At 42.8% G+C, this 21,151-nt stretch overlaps 1 protein-coding gene across 6 annotated transcripts in view; it reads left to right on the forward strand.

Annotated features, from left to right (window-relative positions):
- The window catches only part of PRRG2 (proline rich and Gla domain 2), a 63,246-nt gene that overhangs the window by 19,825 nt on the left and 22,270 nt on the right, over nucleotides 1–21,151 (forward strand). For 4 of the 6 annotated variants that reach the window (XM_056543834.1, XM_056543832.1, XM_056543829.1 and 1 more), the window contains exon 2: nucleotides 19,214–19,325. In XM_056543834.1, the coding sequence (XP_056399809.1) occupies nucleotides 19,223–19,325 (103 nt within the window). In that variant the 5' untranslated portion in view covers nucleotides 19,214–19,222. Of the gene's footprint in view, nucleotides 1–14,627; nucleotides 14,658–15,752; nucleotides 15,777–19,213; nucleotides 19,326–21,151 lie in introns of those variants that run through there. The other 2 variants (XM_056543835.1, XM_056543830.1) reach the window with 2 other exon arrangements.

Here is a 21,151-nt window from a genome sequence, read left to right on the forward strand (position 1 = left end):
TAGATCTTTTAGGCTCCCTTTTTGGTACTTATGTGTCACGTACCCCGGCTTTTTGCTTGCTTGGTACTAAGCCACAGAGAATGACCTTTGGTCACTTTAGTCTAGCTCAATTTATCTTGATGGCTACTAGAATTTATATAGCACATCGCAATGGAAAAAACCCTCCTTAGACTTTGAAAAGGTAGTGGATAGAGTTAACCTCATTTTGCTCAACGAAAAGTTATCTGCTATTAGAGATGATGCTGTGTCCTCCTTTGATCGTTTGTGGAAACCGTGGTTATCTTCAGCCCATTGTCCTAACGTCCGCTGCAGTTTCTCGCTTTATTGATCTCCGTGTTGAGGGGTGGGAGGGACTCTATTGTACATTGTCGGGGATGACCAGCCGTCAAACACCTTATACCTTTTTTCTGCCACTATGATTTTGTGCTGCTTATTAATGTGTTGTTAATATCTAATGCATCACTTGTACCAATTGTTACTTTGGTTATGGCCTAATTGGGCCGTTGGTTCCTTTTCATTATTTCAATGCTCTTCCTTATATGTTATCTGTAAGCCTATCAATAAAGCATCTTTGTTTGACTCTTTAAAACCTGGAATTGTCTCTGTGATAGTTATTATCCCTCACGTGTTCTAATATTCTCCGGCGCGGAGTTCTCTTTGCATGCACCACATCGGTATGTTCCTGTCACTTTTTGGTGTAGCCAAGTTCTTGGAAGGTGGTGATACATAATGGCTATGCATGAGATGATCTCTCAAATTCCTCCCTCTTCTATAAGTGATCACGGGACGCTCACCCACTAGATCCACAAACATTGGATCTGCAGTGAGGATGGGCCAGAATTTGGTGATGATCTGTCTAATTTTGCCTGCTGCGGTGTCAAAAGTGCCTATGATCCTTGAAGTGTTATCAGTGATGGTCTTAGTTTTGGGGACAAGTACAGATCTCAGAGCAATGATTCATGATATGCTGATTTCAACACAGAATTAGAATAACCACGCTCCAGGAACCTCTGATGTAGATCCCGAGCCTCGATGTTCAAAATTATCAGTATTGGAACAATTCCTTCTTACCCTAAGATATTTGTGCTTTTGGAATGCCCCATTTTAGTGGCAGGGGATGATGGCTCTCCCATTTCAAGAGGCTATTGCCTGCCGTAGATTTCCTAAACACACTAGCGGCTATTCTGCTACTAGTGTGTTTCAATTTTATTGATGGATTGAACGTAAACAATTTGGGTCTAAAATGTACTCACAAGATAAGTCGTGATGAATTGTGTTTCCTTGATGTAAGACTGAGAAGGGATAGTGGTGGCAGAATAGCCACTAGTGTGTTTTAGGAAATCAGAATTAATTTTTTGGGCGTTTTTGGAATTTTGAGAATCTCCCTCGCAGTTTTTTTAGGTAATTTTTTTTACACTTAAAATGTCCCAAGAACTTTCATTTTATAGTAAAAAAAAATAAATAAAAAAAAGGAAGTAAATGAACGAACCTGCCTCTTTTTTATTTCAACAGCATAATGTTTGTTGGTTGACATTTGGATACATTTATGGATGGATTTTGGGATTGTTTTGGAGCTTAAAGGAGAACTCCTGGATGTAACAACTATCCTAAGGATATCCTAAGGGGGAGGGGGGGGGGATTCCGACCACTGGGACACCCGCATGCAGTGGGTGACATGCCCCTTTCATGCAGCGAGCCAGGGCACCATAGCAGGACATCATAGGGGGTCCCAGCAGTCAGACCCCAGGATCTGACACTTATCCCTTATCCTTAGTATCATTAGTGTCACTAAATTAAACGTTTCACATCTCCTCCAGACATATCAAAAGTTTAAATCGCATTGGATATCAGTAAGTAGACTTTCATTCACAGGGGAACTCGGGACTGAGACCCAGTACGACTTTAAACTTTTGACATGTCAAAAGTTTTTACGAATGCCAGTACTGCTTTAAACATCCCAAAAATTTCTACATTGCAAATAGCCTTCTGGCTTTGGCAGAAAAAAAATCTGAAAGTTTAAGACCTTATTATGCCTTTAAAAACTGACTTATTTTTAGTTTTTTCTGTATCTGTAAAAATGTCCCTCAAATCCAAATAAACATAATTTGCTGACATTGGGGGAACATGCCTAAAAAGATGTCCGGTTACTGTTTGGTGCTCAGCTTATCAACACATGCATGTTCATGGGGGGGGGGGGGGGGGGGTGGATTCAGGGGACATGAGATTAACCAACCTAATCTTGGGCATGGCCAACATTTAAAGAAACCAATCCTTTTTGTTGTAGTGTACTGAATGTGGTTTGTTTTTGTTTTGTTTTTTTAAATCTGTTCAACATAAAACTGCATTCCCTGTTCATAGTTTTTGCAGTCTTCCATTGTTCTTCCTCTTTTACATCAAGCATTTGGTATTTTGCTGGGTGACTGAACGTCTGGTATCCGACCAAAAGGATTTGGCTTTTCCAACAGAGGCAGGCGTTGGGATAGTTTACACAGGGTACGATTTGTGGCTACAAACCATGTACGGTACATTTTAATAATTTCCCGTTATTTGCTCAGATTCTCCCTGTAAAATTAAGTAAATATAGAAAGCATGCCAACTAGGTTGACTGTGTCAAAAATATTGTTGAACACTGGATGTAGGGTATAATTCCTTATCGAATCATTTTAACCACCAAGTTATTTAGAAAGGCAAGGTGCTTTCAAAGAAAGGAATCCTGTCTCTACAATGTGGTCTTATTTGACCAAAATGATGGCTTGCTTCTGAATTCCCAGTAAAGACTCGGAATAGCTAAAGAACGTGAACCACCAGAGTGTGTTGAATATTTTGCCCAGTCCGGTGACAGCCTCTGGTCAGATTTATACACCTCTATCTGGTATTTGTCAGGTGCAACATGTAAAATTATACCAAGGACTATATTATGGGATTAGGACTTCCCATTCAACAAAGCAGTTGTGTGTTTTGAGCCCTAGCAATGTTATGTTTGCAGCTTTAGCCAGGACATATTTGTGGTAATGGGGAAACCACACAACACAACAGCATTTGTGTATTTTTACACGATGTACTTTTTAATAGGAAAAAGTTATAGGAAACTTGTTAGAACACTCCAGGCAAAACTTAAAGGGGTACAAATTTTTTTTTTTTTTTTTTTTTATCAACTGGTGCCAGAAAGTTTAAACAGATTTTTAAATGGTCTATTGTATTTAAAAATCTTAATCCTTCCAGTACTTATCAGCTGCTGTATGCTACAGAGGAAGTTCTTTTCTTTTTGAATTTCCTTTGACCACAGTGCTCTCTGCTGACACCTCTGTTCATGTGAGGAACTGTCCAGAGTAGGAGCAAATCCCCATAGAAAACCTATCCCGCTCCAGACGGTTCCTAAAATGGACAGATGTGTCAGCAGAGAGCACTGTTATCAGACAGAAAGGAAATTCAAAAAGAAAAGAACTTCCTGTGGAGCATATGGCAGCTGAGAAGTACTGGACGGATTAAGATTTTTAAATAGAAGTAATTACAAATCTGTTTATCTTTCTGGCACCAGTTGATTTAAAAAAAAAATGTTTTCCAGGGGAGTACCCCTTTTTACCACGAGGTGCTGCATGGTGCACAGGGATTTAAAGAACGCCAAAGAGACCCTGTGCCATGCTCTGGCCCTGTAAAAGGCATAAGCATTTTGGCATATTGGGTCTCCAAAAAAAGCAAATCCCCATGGATTCTTACTAATGTTTAGTCCTTTAGAAAGGTAGATGAGAGTATAAATTCAGACCCACAGCTTCTGGATCAGTGGGAAAAGTAAAGAATGAGACATTTTTAGATTGGCATTGTGCCGTCACATTCATCTGTGTTCCATTGACATTAAAAGGAAACTGACAGCCGGTTCACCTGTGCTAAACCCAATACACAGGGTTGTAGATGTACCGAATTACGAGATATCACTTACCCAGATTTTCAGTTCGCTACTGAAAAAAACTATTGTATTAGCCTCCATTGCTAATAGCCATATTTGGGCAATGAAGGTGGGACTAGGCATACCCAACATGGAGCAGTGGAATCTAATACACTTGGCAAATGAGACAAATAGCGGTTGGCTGAACCGTCAGCCTTTAGCTATTGAAGATGTATTGCCATCTAGTGTCTAAAAACTTATCCCGTATCTGCAGGATAGGGAATTAGTGTCAGATCGCAGGGGGTCTGACTGCTGGGACCCCCGCCAACTCCCATATGGCACCTCGTTCTCCTCATGAATGGAGGCGTGTTGACCACCGCACAAAACTCTGGCCGACAAACCCCCTCCATGTATATGTATAGGAGAGCCGGAGATACAGGGGTTGGGTATCTCTAGGTGTGCCATAGAGATGCATGGAGGAGCCGTGTTGGTCACAGCCTTGTGCTGTGGTCAACACACTCCATTCATGCATACAGCCGGGGAGCTGTATGTGAGATCGTGGGCAGTCCCAGCGCTCGGACGCCCCACGATCTGTCACTTATCCCTTATCCTGCAGTAGGAGATACGTTTTTAGATATTGGATAACCTCTTTAAGGCACTGTTAGGCTATGTTCAACACTATTTAATTTCAACGGGATTCTGCTGTGCTGTTCACATATCAGAATTTCCGCGCCGGAAACATCTGACGCGGAAATTCAAATTCTGGTTTCGGCAGAAAGAACAGACATGCCTCGGCGGACTCTGCACAGAAATGCACTACTGTCTGAGACTGCGCATTTCCGAGTGGTCCTAGTGAAGGCATTTTCTGCTGGTGCTTTGCCGTGTGAACATAGCCTAAGAGGCCTTTGGGATTATGTTCTGTGTCAACAAAGAATCGGACATGCTTAATGCTGCTGCTGGACTGGACACTTGGATTGTGTTACATGGAAGCTTGGCCAAGTTACCTATTGCCTGACAGACACAAGTGACTACTGCATGGATTGACCCCCCCCCCCCCCCCCCTCTGTTGTTTGTACAGTACAGTCTTTGGTAGTGGTGACGTAAGATGCGTACAAAGTGAATGACCTACCGTATGTGGCATTATTGTATACCACATTCATTTCATAATCTATAATACACATTACTACACGTGTATCATAAGTCTCATCGCATAGAGAATTATACTTCTCTTTTTTTATATCCTACATTTTCTTTTTTATTTTATGTATTTTTGTATTTTATATATATATATATATATATAATTTTTTTTTTTTTTTTTTTTTTTTTTTTAAACTGGATTGAAACTAGAAGAACACCCACATTCAGTTTAAATGCTTATCACCAATTCAATCTTAAAGGTGTACTCCGCTGCTCAGCATTGGGAACAAACTGTTCCGAACGCTGGAGCCGGGAGCTTGTGACGTCATAGCCACGCCCCCTTATGACTCCACACCCTTCCCCCTCAATGCAAGTCTATGGGAGGGGGCGTGACACGCCCCCTCCCATAGACTTGCATTGAGGGGGCGGGGTGTGACATCATGAGAGGGCGGGGCTATGACATCACAAGCTGCCGGCTCTAGCGTTTGGAACAATGAGCAGCGGAGTACCCCTTTTAAGGCTCCACTTTACCTTCATCTGATCTTCCACAATATGTGGCTGCCTACCTTTTCAGTAGAAGAATCCTGTTATTTCTGAGATGGCTATTTTGCTATCATAGGGAGGGAGGGCAAAACTCCGGGTCCTGGGCAGATTGAGGGGGGAAGGGAGGCACCACAGCTATAAATACCCAGGGGAGGGCCCCTGAAAGCCCGGAAAACTATTAAACCCCTGATTGGTGCACTCCCCCCCCCACCCATGGGACATACCACTATAGTTACCAACAAGTTTTTACAGGCGGGGGAGGGGGCTAAAAACCTTGCCTGTATTATTTCTTAACCCCTTAACTGCTCACCAGTCAGGGGGCAAGCTAGTTAGGCACAGCTTGCCCCTCCATGACACGTGTCTCGGGAAACGCCCAGTTTAGAAGCAAATCCCCATAGCAAACCTCTTCTAAACTGGGCGTTTCCCGAGACAGATGTCATCAGAGAGCACTTAGACAGAAAAGAACAACCTAAACTTCAGAAGCTCATAAGTACTGAAAGGATTAAGATTTTTTTAATAGAAGTAATTTACAAATCTGTTTAACTTTCTGGAGCCAGTTGAGATATATATATATATATATATATATATATATATATATATAATTTTTTTTTTTTTTCTGGAATACCCCTTTAAGAACACACATGTTCGTAGTGTATGAATATGATTGGGAGCTAGAGCTATTGAGCACCAGCTGGTGTGTATGACCAGTTCAAAAGATAGGTGCCCTTTTACTTGTTGACTTTGAGTCATCCAGATGAAGACACACGGGTTTCCCGCTGCAAGTTTAAATGGGGGGGGTGGGCTCTCGGTGGCGGATTTCTGCCGCAGACCACTTGGGGTACATTCACACACACCAAATCCGCTGCAGATGAAAAAAAAATTTGATTTGGCAGTTGTGTATTTTACACGGCATTTACTTTACTGACCTTTCAATAAAAAAACCCATAAATATAGCCTTGCAATTGCCGATTTTTACAACTGCGGCTGTAAAAACTTCAGATCTGTGGCGGATCTAGTGTGTGTGTGTGTGTGTGTGTGTGTTTGTGTGAATGCACCTTTAAAAGTGTTAACTTAAATATCCTATAGAGCTGCAAAGTAGAACCTTAAAATAATTTGCAAATTCAGCCAATTAGCTCGAAAATAAGTGTTAAAAAAAATCACCCTGTAAACACAGCTTTATAGTATTATTAAAAACTAATTTGACTGCAGGTTTGACAGAAGTGTTGAGGCGCCGCACGCCTTGGTGTAAGTGAAACTGCGCATTGCAACACCTACATATGTATTGTGCTGAAGGGACAACCTGCACACACCCTTCGTATCCTATTCATTTCATAATGGAGTTAAATCCCCTCAGGGGACAACAGAAATGTAAACTAAGATTATTATAATAGTATTCATATAAGATCTTGTACAATGGTAATACTTGTTAGGTGAACACGCTGAATACCTAATAATTGGCGTTATATTATATAATATGTTCTGTGGATTAGTGTGTGTAGTAAAAATACAAAGTGTAGCAATTATTGTTCAATACTTGGTGGTAGACTGTACTGTATATCACAATAACTTTTTCTTTTACTGCTGGGTATCCAGCACTCTAAGGGAACATAGAAAGTGATCCATACTGTAGTTCCCCAGTCCCCCGCTTCTGCTGTTCCAGTAATGCCCAATCCCAGATGATCTGCACTTACTTGACACTTAGTGCCCTGAGCCACATATAGTGACCTTCCGAAAAGAAGTGTTTGTAGTGAGGTATTGTGCTGGACGTGCAGAAGAATTGACACTGATTCTGGCTTAAGATGAGGGAAATTTTACTGGAGGACTTGTTGTTACTGTTAAAATCTGTGTTCACTTTATTACCACAACAGATAAAAAGTGGTGATTCCTTCGGTGGCATCATTCATCTGTGGTGTCCCGGTACAGGACCTGGTCCTGTCCCTTTGGCTGAGGGGACTCTAGACTGAGTCCCTCCATGTCAATAGGGCTCTCCTGTAGGGGTAACCCCTAGTTGCCTCATATAAATGGTATTTTAATGTATTTATATGTTATATAAGAATACCTCTGTATAGGACCTTAGAGGTCACGTGCCTTTAATTAAATTGTACTATGGTTTAAAGACCTTTTGGGTCATTTGATACCCAGAGTTCACTGGGTCAGGACTGACAGGTTATGCTGACCAATGAGCTTTGTCCCACCCCCTTAATATATAAGGGGCTGCTGCCACTAGATTCTCTCTCTTACTCTCTTGTTCCTGGCACTTAAAGAAAGCACATCTCATCATCTCATCAGCTTCATCAATTCAAGCTAGGCCATAAGCCTAAGAATCCTCATCCACTAGACGTGAGTTACTCACAGCTCAAACTACTGAATCCTGTGTGACTATTAGAAACCAAAATCTCCTAAAAATAGTAGCACAGTGGCTAGCAATCAAAGCTCATTGATCCCTGAATCCCAGCAAACATGTGAGAAACCTGGACCACGGTTCTCTCTCTCAAAGACGGTTGCATAAAATATACAGTAAAATTACTTTATAAAATCTGATGTGGAAATTCCGTTATTTCTCCCTGCCGTTTGTGGGACGTTGGTGGTAGGACCATTACATTGAGGAAACTTCACCCTGGCGTCACGACATTTAAGGGTTAACACCAATAGACCCTACACTATCATCGCAACACCCTAGTCACCATTGCTCTTCCATCTGCTCACCACACCTATGAAAGGTAAGACAGAGTGCACAATATCATGACAACAAGCTGGGACTGCGACTATTTGTGAAGCCTTTGTTTAAAGGGGTACTGCAGCCAGAATTAACTTATCCACAGGATAGAGGATAAGTAGCTGATCATGGGATCATTCAGGATTGTGTGTCGTCAGCTGCAGAGGTAGACTACACGCACTCCTAACTGAGCGGGGTGGGGTCCCGTTCTGGAGATCACTGGGGCCTGTGGATATGGGATGAGTTACTTCGGGCTGAAGTCCCCCTTTAATTGAGCAATCTCACACTTCCATGTGCTAAACTTAGTTTCCCCCCTCCAGTGAAGGCTCTGCTCACCATCTGTGCAGAAGTGAGTCAATATGGCTGCCGTCTACCCTTTGCCACATGCCAGATCACCAGTCTTTGTTGAATCCACTTACACACTTCACATAACAATCCCTGAAGCTGCCAGTGTACCAGCTTGTGGGTCCCTTTAGCTTGTTCCCATCTGTGCTCATGGCCTATGGGGGGGACAGGGACAGCTCTTTGTGAATCCATTTCCCTGGAAGGCTGAGGCAAGTTCTCTCTATCACTCAAAGTGCAAGAAAAAGTGCCAACATGTCACACTAAAAAAAAAGTGCACAAAGGATGCGGTCTATCGCTAAGCCCTTCACCCCCGGGCCAAAAGGCACCTGCAAGGATCCAGGTTCGATGCCTTTTTTTCGCCGAAGCTACTAAGGGGGCCACAAATGCCCCTGGCTTCAACCTAGGCGTTAACCATGGTATCAGCCAAGAAAGCCATATACTGATGGCATCTCGACGGAAGCCAAAATGCCCAGGGGTTGCAGGGAGGTGAGGAACCTGATGGCCACACACACCTCCCCTAGACCGCCAGGAGGGACACCCAGAAGGGTTAATGTATCCTGACAAATCCTGTGTACAAAACAAACACTTAAAAGTGGCACAGTGACATACAAAAAAAAATAAGTGGATGAGTGCAGATATACTGCCCGGTCATCCGGCCGGATCTATAAAAATTTCCCTGATCCTATCCAGAAGGCCGGGATACCAAGGGTGAGTGCCAAAGGTGAAGAGTTAAGGTGCAGTGCTTCAACTCCATGGGGATTGCATCCAGTGAGTTTAGGCACCTCAGGGTCACCACTCCCGAGGCACAAATGTACCTCAGCTCTACACCCCCCAACCTCGTGGCGAGACCCAGAGGAAACGGGTCACATCAGGGCAGCCGTTGAACTGGTTTTGTGGCACCAGCCCCGGAACTCCCCGGTATACCTGCTTCTCCATGTAGCCATCCATTCCTACAAGCGGACTACCTGATAAGAACAGAAACTACACTTGTTCTTAGCCAAAAGGCTGAAAAGCTATTTCCCTGAAAGGCTGAGCTTCAACAACTGCCTTCTCTGGTTTCTAGAGAACAAATCAGAACTTCCGTGTTGAGTCCTGGCTTCTTCCAGACTTCTGTATAGATTGGAGAAGGTCCCTCCATCATTGCAGCACCACCTATAGGTATCAATCGTGTAAATCAGTGTCTGACCCATCAGAGCCTTGAAACTTTCTTCCTTTTGAAGGAGATTCTGGTTTGGTTGATAATGCCTAATCCTGTTCCAAGGCTCGTTTATAGGTTAAACATACTTTAAATGGGCACTGTCAGATACAAAAACTTTTGATGTTGTAAATCATGTATAACCAATAGGTTTTGCAATTGCTTTCATTAGAACATTTTCAGTATTTCACACTGAAAAAGACAGTCAAACTGCCCCCCCCCCTGCCTGCTTGGACACATATTAGTCCTGCTGTGTCCATGAGTCATCACCTATGTCATGGACACACTTCCTTGATTGACAGCTGTGAGCGCAGGGCTCAGAGCTGGAGGAAAAATCCTCCCACTGTCATCTTGTGTCCCGTTACTGTCAGTGAGGACAAGCTGGGAGTTGTAGTTTTGCTAATGCTAGGGGAGATGTGAGCAGATAGCATACTGAGGGAGGGGGCGGAGACCTGCACAGTGAGGCCACGCCCCCTCCCTTTGAGAGGAATTCAGACTAGTGAGCTAAATTAAAAGTGTAATAAAAATAAAGGTGCTAGACACATAAAACTTACAGATGTACATGGTCAGAATTAGATACTGAGTGATATATTAAAAAAAAGATTTTTTTGTTGGATCTGACGGGTACGCTTTAAGGGTGTCACGCCCCTCCCATAGACTTGCATAGCGGGGGCGGGGCTTGATGTCACACGGGGCGGAGTTGTGACATCACGATACTCCGGCCCCGTGGTCGGCACCCAGCAGTTTGTGAGCTGGCAGCGCGGCGTGCAGCTCAGAGGTGGGTGCCGAATGCTAGATTGCGTGGGTCCCCAGCCGTGGGACCCCCGCGGTCAGACATCTTTTGGAAAGGGGACAAGATATCTTAGGGCCGGAGTACCCCTTTAAGGGTGCGTTCACATGTACAGTGTCCTGTGCATATTTGATGGACAAGGTTTGAGGCTGGGGAGTTCAATAGAAACTAAATGACTGAACACCGCTTCAAATCGTCAGCTTCAGATTTGATGCGCACGATACTGTGTGTGTGAATGCACCTTAAATATTCTAACAGATCATCCAAGTGTCACATAGTTTCCAAACTGTAATATCTGACAATACGCTGTTGGGGACAGTGGTTTATTTATAAATGATCGAGTGATTCACTTCAGTCCAGAGTTCAATAGTGATTTAACGCATCGGATTATCACTGTGTGCTACTGTGGTAGACACTATACCTGCAATGGGTTAACTCCTTGTGGAGAGCTGATTTCTAACCAGTTATGTAAATTGCAATATATTTACACCAGTTAAAGGGTACCTCTCATCAAATAAACTTTTGATATATTTTAGATTAATTAATGTTGAATAACTTTCCAATAGCATGTTAATGAAAAATATGCTTCTTTCTATTGTATTTTTCCCGATCAGTCCTGTCAGCAAGCATTTCTGACTCATGCTGGAGTCCTAAACACTCAGAGCTGCCAGCCTGCTTTGTTCACAGCCAAACAGGCTGTGAACAAAGCAGGCTGGCAGCTCTGAGTGTTCTCCTTTGTGAACAAAGCAGACTGGCAGCTCTGAGTGTTTAGGACTCCAGCATGAGTCTGAAATGCTTGCTGCCAGGACTGGTAGGGAGACCCCTAGTGGTCATTTCTTCAAAGGGGAAAATTAAATAGAAAGAAGCATATTTTTTAATAACATGCTATTGTAAAGTTATTCTGTATACATTAATCTATAATATATCAAAAGTTTTTTTTTGATGATAGGTACCCTTTAACACCATGGAGGAATTTATCATTGTCTTTTGAAAGAAAGTTCTGAAGTAATTTTTTTGCCTTGGTTTTGCTTATGTACTTATCATACTATCAAGGGGGGGGTTAATAAATTCGGCTCACATAAACAAAAAAAACTATAAATCCCTTCAGAACACCATTTTGTATAATTTCTCCTCTTAGGTTGAACTCGATGAACTGGTCTTTTTTTTTTTCCAACGTTACAAGCTGTTACTATGGTAAAAATTTTTACAGAAAAATCTTAGTGATATTGAGGGAGAATTATCAAAACCTGTCCAGAGAAAAAGTTGCCCAGTTGCCCATAGCAACCAATCAGATCGCTTCTTTCATTTTTCACAGGCCTTTTAAAAAATGAAAGCAGCTATCTGATTGGTTGCTATGGGCAACTCAGCAAATTTTCCCCTGGACAGGTTTTGATAAATCTCCCCCATTGTGCTCACTCTGCACAATGTAATCGGGTGAGCAGATCACCAGCTGTTTCTGTGTGTGTGTTCTACACAGTGTACCCTATGGCAGTGGTCTCCAACCTGCGGACCTTCAGATGTTGCAAAACTACAACTCCCAGCATGCCCGGACAGCCAACGGCTGTCCGGGCATGCTGGGAGTTGTAGTTTTGCAACATCTGGAGGCCCACAGGTTGGATACCACTGCCATATGGAGTGCCGTGCCTTCCTTTTCAAAGGAAATTCATATTTTCTATTTTTTCTGCAAAAGGCATGCAAAATATGCTGCAAAAGCATGAACAAAAACTTCACTGGCTTCATTAATGTTGGGTGGATGAAAATAGTGGAGGGTGTATGGGTATGTTCGTGACACCAGGGCACCGTTAACCTACACGGTCCGAGGATACACAGTGCAGATGAGAGGAGATGCAGTGTAACCCTTGGGAGCCCTGTAGATTTTCTGTGACTTGTATTATTTTGCTTGGGATTTTAGACTTATTGCTGAGGCCTCCAACACTGACTAGGGTTCAGATAGTGTCCAAGCAACGCTACACCATCAGGGTATGAATTATCTCTGTGTGGCCCATCGACTCACCGGGTATTATGCTGACAATTAGTAATCTCTGTGCGGGGAACACTTGCAGAATGGCGTGGTGGCTTGCTTGAAGATTTAATTTAGCCTTCCCTTGAATCACCTCACACTCCTGCTGTCTCTTCTCCACACGGCAGCTCACATAAAGCTCTGCACTAGTCTCAGGTAAACTGAAACTAAACTTAGATTAAAATAAACTGATTAACCCCCCCCCCCCCCCCACACACACACACACACACACACACTATATAAGGCCTCCCATTGGGCAATCAGGGTCACATGGGTACTCTGCATTATACCTCTTACAGATATCCTGTACATTCCTTAAAGGTACAGTGTAACACAATATAAATTAACAGGCAAAGATCATAACAAATATTAAAGCATCACCTGAGCAGCAGGGCCTAGCTTAGGCACCTGAAGCAATGTTTACCTGACAGGACGCACTAAGGTACTGGGGCCCCACACATGTGCTGTTGATGGCTGATAACACCAAAGGGCCGCTTGAATGTTGCACCCCTCATTGCATGACACTTAGGCTGTGAGTAGGCTCTGTAAACGAGCAATGATAAGTGGGATTGAGACTCATTTACATGGAGCATCATGCCATCTAATAGGGTGCCGGCCAGCAGGCCCTTAGGGTGCCGGCCAGCAGGCCCTGCTGCAGCCATCGCTGTAGCAGAGTACATATAGGAAAAGGGGTCTAAATCTGTTGTGGTGTCCCGGTACCGTACCTTTTTGGTTGTAAGTCCCCATAGTCAAAGTTCCTCATGCTGATAGGGCTCTCCTGGTGGGATAACCCCTAGTCGCCTCCTAGTATTCTTTAAAATTGTATATATTTAATATGGTATAATGTAGTGTAAGTAACATACAGGACTTAGGTCGCGTGATCAATGATATTTGTGTTATATTTGAGGTTAAGGACCTTCGGGTCATGTGTTAGATCCACAATCCTTTGTACTAGGTTTGGGGAACGGCTGTCCGGGCATGCTGGGAGTTGTAGTTTTGCAACATCTGGAGGTCCGCAGGTTGAAGACCACTGGTCTAGACAGTGCTCCTGTATCGAAGAGGTCCTCCTTGGGACTATTAGTTTGTAAAATATATTAGACAAATTTAGCCACAATCCAGTAAGAATGTATCTGTGTTACACTTGTGGCTGTGAGGCCCAATAAATATGTTAAGTTGTCATCCTGTGTAAGTATGAGTGCCCTCTCCTAGAGAACTTGAGTTGTGACCCGCAGAACCCTTACATTTTCTGTTTAGGCTGCATTCACACCACGTTTTTGCAATACAGTTACCGTATACGTTTTCAATGTGAAAAGCATACTGAACCGTATGAAACCGTATATATTGACTCTCCATTGAAGACCAAATGCCAAAAGATGCATCCGGTTGTATCCGTTTTGCATCCTGTACGGTTTTGTCTGTTTTTTTTTCCCGTACCCAAAACCGTAGTCTACTACGGTTTTTGGTCCGGGTGAAAAACTGTATTAAACTGTATACGTTTTTTTTTTTTTAACATGGGAACCGTACAGACCTGTATGCATACGGTTTCATCCGGTTTTCACCATACGATTTTTTAATTTGCACAGTTTTTTTTTCTTGGAATTTCAATCAAACAAGTGAAACTTTATTCAAAATGGAGAGAAAAGTTAAAAACTTAAGTTTTTTTATTTAAAAAAACGGATGCAACAGGACATCGTTTTTCAAACGGTATACGTTTTTTAACTGTATACAGGTTGTAATTTGTACACACGTTTTGAGGAATCAGTTTTTCCGGCACTCTGCACCCTGCCATATGGTGTTCTTAAAAAGCTCTGTGTTCTGCTGTTAAAGCAAAAAGCTTGTACAGGAAAATAAATACACGTAATATGTGACATTTAATCGGGCAGGACAAACAAACAATCTCTTCCGACTTCTAAAACAAAAGTCACAGAGAGGTACAGTATGGTCATATTGCGGTCTACCGGCAAATATTACAGGTTGGTAAAACACAGCTTCATAATACAACTGTGTACATGAAGCCTAAGAAACAAGGTAAGTACAGAATGAAGATGTGGTAACCTCGGGGTGTAGGGTATAGGTGGTGTAGCTGTGCAGTGATGAAAGGGTGTTGGATTAACCCATAACTGTCGTGACGCCAGGGTGCGGGTTCCTCTCTGTATATATATATCCTACCGCCACCCATCCCAGGAACGATAGAGAGGAATATAGGATTGTCCACAGCCGGAATTTTAGTAAACTGAAGATAACTTTACTGCAGATTTTATGCAGGTTAAACATAGCAACAGTCTTAACAGAGAACCAGACTTTTAGGCTCCTCACGGGTTTGGCTGGGACCGTTTAGTGAATAAGCTTTAATGCTTGATTACGCTGTTCCACTGAATTTAGGGGTTTGATTTAGGTTCAGTACTAGTCACATAGGATTAGGATTGAGTTAGATTGAACTCACGGTTTTGTATTCGGCTGAAGTTAGCAGGCTTCAGGCCTAGATTTAACTTGAAAGTATTCACGGAGCTTCTCTCCCTCTCTCTGCTAGTCCGGAACCCAAGAGAGCGAGGATTGGATAACAGCGCCCTTATATCTAAAGCTTATTGGGCCCCCAGACCTGTCAGTCCTATTACAAAGCATTGTGGTACATCACGTGACACGAGCACCTGACCTGAAAGGTTCTTAACCTAACAGTAGGCTTAGTAGTCATGTGACCTAAGGTCCTGGAAGTACTATACATATACATAAATTATATACATCAAACACATAAAATTAAAGAAGGAAGAGGTGACAAGGAGTTATTCCACTAGGAGGATCCTACCGATACACAGGAACTCTGACTTTGGAGACTTAGCACAAAAGGTACAGTACAACGTACGGTACCGGGACACCACAAAGACTTTGGAATCACTTGTCTTCAACACTTCAAGTCTTCCTAGATTCTCACTTGTAGCTGAAACTTCATCTCCCCCCAATAAAGACAGAGCTGAAATAGATAAGCTGTGTGGGATGTGCTGCGGCAGCGGACAAAGCCTCGCATTGTCATGGACATGCTTCTTGTCTGATAAGAACTGTTCTGACATTGTATTCTGATTACATGTTGGTAACTCATTCCTCTGACTGCTGACTCTGCCATTCACTTTGAGACGATTAGTCTCACATATGGTAATTACATTTTATCAAATCTCAATAGCTAAAATCTATGTTGGCTTTACAACCATTATATTTCTTAGTCTGTGCAGAGAGTTCTGGTATCCAGGGAAAGGGAAAGCCCTTGTATGACTAATGCACATAATATAAAGGAGTGTCCCTGTCTGGCTGCCAGTTATATGGAGACTGCCCTTTGACCTTCTCGCTTAGGATACAGTAGCTTCGGAGCGGAAGGAAAGTTTTATGGATTTGGTTTATTTGGTCTTTCCTGAGACTCTGTTCTAATGCGAGAAAATGTTATTTTACTGACATGGGGTAAATTCTTGAAGCAGATGTGGTTGGTATATCCACAGTAGATGAGGTTAAACCTACCTGTCATGAATATATATTTATATACATAAAAAGGAAATCCCATACAGGCAGACTAGATGGAGCAGGGAGTCTTCTTCTGCTGACATTCTTCTATTATAGTTAGGCTGGATTTTCACTCCGTTTTTTGGAAGACTACCACTGCAGTATTTGAGCCAAAGCCGGAAGTGGATCCAGCAACAAGGAGAAACATAAACTCTTCATTTTATATTTCTTATTCCTTTTGAATACACTTCTTACTTTGGCTCAAAAACCGCAGTCCCAGTCTTCCAGAAAACCCTGTCTTCATGTGATGTCCCAGTACGGGATGATATGGCCCCGTACTGTCCTCCTGCCCTGTCAGGCAGAGTCCCTGCTTGTCCCCAGGGCTCCACTGCAGCAAACCCCCATTATGGATATAGGTTTGCCTCATTTAATGTACTGTTGCTTTAGTCTTTGTACCACATGATTGTTTCCCATAGGGCTCCAGTGACCAGGTGACCCCCCCCCCCCTAAGTGACCTATGGGCTCCTTGCACAGCCCCCCTAGATAACCATGGGAGGGGCTGTAATCTCTCTCTTCTGCTGTATGCTGAGGTCCATTGCAGTCGTCTCAGTGTCTGTGTCCAGAGCATTGGAGGCCTTGAGCCTAAAGTCCTGCAGAAACAAGTTAGTCATCAGTAAGTCAAGTCATCTTATTGTCAGTCACCATCTCTGTCAAGTCAAGTCCATCTGTAGTCATCGTGGCCTGCGCTAAAGTCAGTCAAACTACTGCAAGTCCCAGCAAGCCTGCGAGGTCCCCCTGTGTCACTGGTCACCTCCCTGTGATATTTGGCTGTACTGCAAAGACTATATCACCTGTCTTGCCTCAGTAAAGCTGCCGTTATCCTTAATCTTGCATTGGTGTCTTCATTGCCCCTGCCTAACCCAGGATCAAAGGTATTACCTTCGGGTGGTTTAAGGCTAAACCACACCCTGGCGTCACGACAAGTAAGGGTTAATACCATCTGCCCCTTGGGCCATAACATCTGCCGGGCATCTACCCTGTACCTCACACCCTGACTCCACACTCACACAACATTTTTATGGCCTGTATTTCCAACCAAAAAATGTCTGTTTAATTGCAGATTTTTACTTCTATGTTAAATGGGAAAATCTATGCCCATTCTGCATCCAAAATTAAAATGTTGTAGATTTTAAAAAACCTGCCTGCAGGTACATCTCTATATGTAAAAAAATATATATATATTTCATCCACATGCATGGTACTGTAATCTTCTGTGGCTTTTTCTGTTTTTAATTCAGTGGGTAAAATTTAAAGGGTACTCCGGCGCTAAGACATCTTATCCCCTATCCAAAGGATAGGGGATAAGATGCCTGATTGCGGGGGACCCCCGTGATCATCCACGCCGCACCCCGTTAGCATCGGCCCCCGGAGCATGCTCGCTCCGGGTCTGATTACTAGCGATCACAGGGATTGAGCATAGTGACGTCACGGCTCCGAGGTCAGGCATCTTAGCGCCGGAGTACCCCTCTAATGAATAAAAGTAATTAATCCGTCCCATGTGAATTTACCCTTTTACTTAAAAAGCCAAAAACCTGTGTCAGAATGTGATCTGGAAAAAAAGAAAAAAAAACAATAGAACTTCTCATAGTACAGTGATCCCTCAACTTACAATGGCTTCAACATACAGTAGTTTCAACATACAATGTTTTTTTTTCTGGACCATTGCAACTTGAAACCAGACTCAACATGCAATACTATGGACAGTCCAGATCTGTGAAACATTTCAATGGCTGGAAGAACTGACCAATTAGAATGGGCATTCACTGGCAAATCCCCTGTATTACTGAAGTGCATGCACTGACTGGCTGTCTGGGGTAGCGCCCCCTACAGTACAGGGAGGGACTAAAGGTTCTGTACTACTCCTTACCTGTGCCAGGGATAGCTGCTCCTTTTGGACTCCAAGTAAGGGCGGCTCTATTTGGGACACTGTGTGTACTGTATAGGACCCTGAAGAAGCTCCTGTCCTCTACATAAACCAATGTTTCCGAACCACGGTGCCTCCAGCTGTTGGAGGCACCCTGGTTGGGAAACACTGACATAGGATTTGCTTTATCTCTATTAGTTATCTACTTATTTTTCTTTAATCTTTACTTTTTCCTATTTTCGGATGACATTTTGGGCTTCAGAACCAATTACCAGGTTTCCATAGAGTTATGGTCTCAACATACAATGGTTTCAACATACAATGTTCATCCTGGAACCAATTAATATTGTAACTTGAGGGACCACTGTACAGCATATGGTGAACATCAGAAAATCTTCACGTTTCCTTTTGGCGGAGCGCTCCCCTTTTTTGCATTGGGTTTCTTGCCACAACAACTTATATTGGCCTTTATAATAAAGTAGTATGGTGTAGCCTCCAATAATGGCTAATGGCCTACACCGATAATGGATCACCCTGGAAAACAGAAAAAGCCCCTGGATCATGGCAGAAACCGCTGGATCTCCGCAAGTGTGGATTTAAGAATGCTCTTTTATTTCACTTGAAATGCCATAAAGCTAACATGTATTGAGGTTGCGTTACCTCTTCCTCAGGGGCACACTTGGCATAAACTAAGTCACAGGAAAACCTCACACTTTACATACAAAAAGGGATATATTAAGGGAAGTGTTCGTCTAAGATGGAGGAAATTGGCATTTCAAGTGGAATAAAAGTACATTTGTGAATCCACACTCGCTGGGATCACAGGGCTGGTTCTGTTTTCTAAGGCGATTCAGAAAATTATGTAGGTTGTTCACAATCACTAACAGGAAGCAGTGAATTCAAATGTGTCTATATATTTAAATTTATGTCTATTTTAAATAAAGCAAAGATAAACAGAATGTAGCTTTCCATATGTCCCAGTAGCTTTCCTTATGTCAAACATATGTTCTTACATTTTGGTTAATACATCGTCGATATAGCAACCAAATGTAGGGTCTCTAGCTACCTGGCTAGTTTTATGCAAGATCTAACAATTAGTAGTTAAATATGTGCTGCATGTTGTTTCTTTTATTGTGAAGACCTATTTTTAAATAGTTGCCATTTTCTCTGACAGGTCGACACCATGCGGTGGGCGGGATGCCTCCTGCTAATTCAGGCATTTATAGTCACCACTGGGAATGCTGCGGAGTCCCGTCTCCTGTCTATGCTGAAGTCAAGCCGGACAGGTGAGCATTTCTGAGATCTGATCAGGACCCCCTCCCTCTATCAAAGGAAAAGGGGAAAACGGAAGCTTGAATCGCGCTATTGCAGACAGGTTCTCAGGATGCAGGTAGGTGTCTGTTATAATCTTTTATTCTTTTTATCACACAACGCGTTTCTGGATATTAATAATCCTTTCTTCAGGCGTGATACAAGACACAGGGTAACAAGAGATATATAAAAGGCAGGGCCGGATCATCATTGGCACTCATGGAGCACCTGCTCCGGGCCCCGTGCCCGCAGGGGGCCCCGTCACATTCGGGACATCCCTGCGGGCTGCTCAGTAGCGGATCGGGGCCCCCCCGATAGCCCAACCGCGGCCACTTTAAAACAGTGACCAGCAGCGGCTCCTGTGGGCCCGCCCCGGACTCCTCCTGCTTTTTCTATATTTCATATTTCCTTACCTGGCCGCGCTCGGTAGGCTCAGGTGATGCGTCGGGTCATGTGGGCCGAGCGCGGCCAGGTAAGGAAATATGAAAAATAGAAAAAGGAGGAAGAGGGGGGGAGCAATGATGGGGGGGGGGGGGGGAATGATTGGCAGGGGGGTTAATGATGAGCAGGGGGGGTAAGGATGAGCAGGGGGGGTAATGATGAGTAGGGGGGGATGATGAGCAGGGAAAAACACGGGAAAGGAGGCGGGGGGGGGGGGGGCCCATCATAATGAAGTGCTCCGTCTTCCAGGCAGCCTTAATCTGGCCCTGATAAAAGGGAAGTGACGTATCGCACCTGGATACCGCCACACCGACAGTTCGCAAACAGGTAAGTATTTACATCACTGTTATAATTATTAAAAAGTAAAAATATAATAAAGAACTACAATATACCTGATATCAGAATGGAATAATTTGTATAAAAACAACAATAATAAAAAAAACACACTAAATACATTAATACATAGAAACCGCAATAAAACATGTACTAAAAGGCCGTTTTTTATATACACTCATTTAACCCCTCAGGCCACATAGTGTTAAATCTAAAGATCCAATAAGACTCACGGTTAATTAACCGTTGGTACCGATTGGAACTATTTTCAGGAATTTGCTCAATTATGGAAACCGATAAACAATCAGTATTCTCAGAGTGAGTCAGAGTAATATGTCTTGAAACACTGTGTTGCATGAACTTTTTTGCACTATTAGGAACAATGTTTGTTCATTCGGGCTCGCAAACTTAGCACTGTACGTCCAATATACTGGATCCCACATCTACATGTCAATAAATAAACTACAAAGGAGGATGCACAGTTTGTACTATCCCTGCATTTCACTACCTCATGAGTTGCAAATGGATTCCCCCTAAAAACACGGCTCAGCTAACATCATTTTCAACAATGGCATCGCAAGGTGCCACATTTGAAAGTACCTGATTTCGCAATTTTTTTTTACAAATTTTAGAAGTACGGTAACATCTTTACTCACTATTTTTAATCTGCTTGGGGCCAAATGGTTTCTGAGGGTTTTTGCCCTCCGAAAAGTTACTTTGGGTCTCTTTGGTAAAAATTGTTATTTACATCTACCTTTTTAAAATGAGTGCGTGTCTGTAATTCATCTGTATTGTTTTTAAAAACTTCCAAATCTAAAAACACGCAACTGGTAGATGAAATTGTTGGAGTAAAAACCAGTCCCCAATCATTTTGATTAAGTTCATTGATGAAAATTGATGCTTCATCTTCAGTGCCATTCCAAAAAATAAACAAATCATCTATAAAACGTTTATAAAATAAAATGTGCGGATTTAAAATGCGTAGGGACTCGAAATGCCCCATATATAAATTTGCATAACTTGGGGC

Source organism: Hyla sarda, chromosome 10 (genome assembly GCF_029499605.1).
Source record: "Hyla sarda isolate aHylSar1 chromosome 10, aHylSar1.hap1, whole genome shotgun sequence".
In the NCBI taxonomy this organism is placed as follows: Eukaryota; Metazoa; Chordata; class Amphibia; order Anura; family Hylidae; genus Hyla; species Hyla sarda.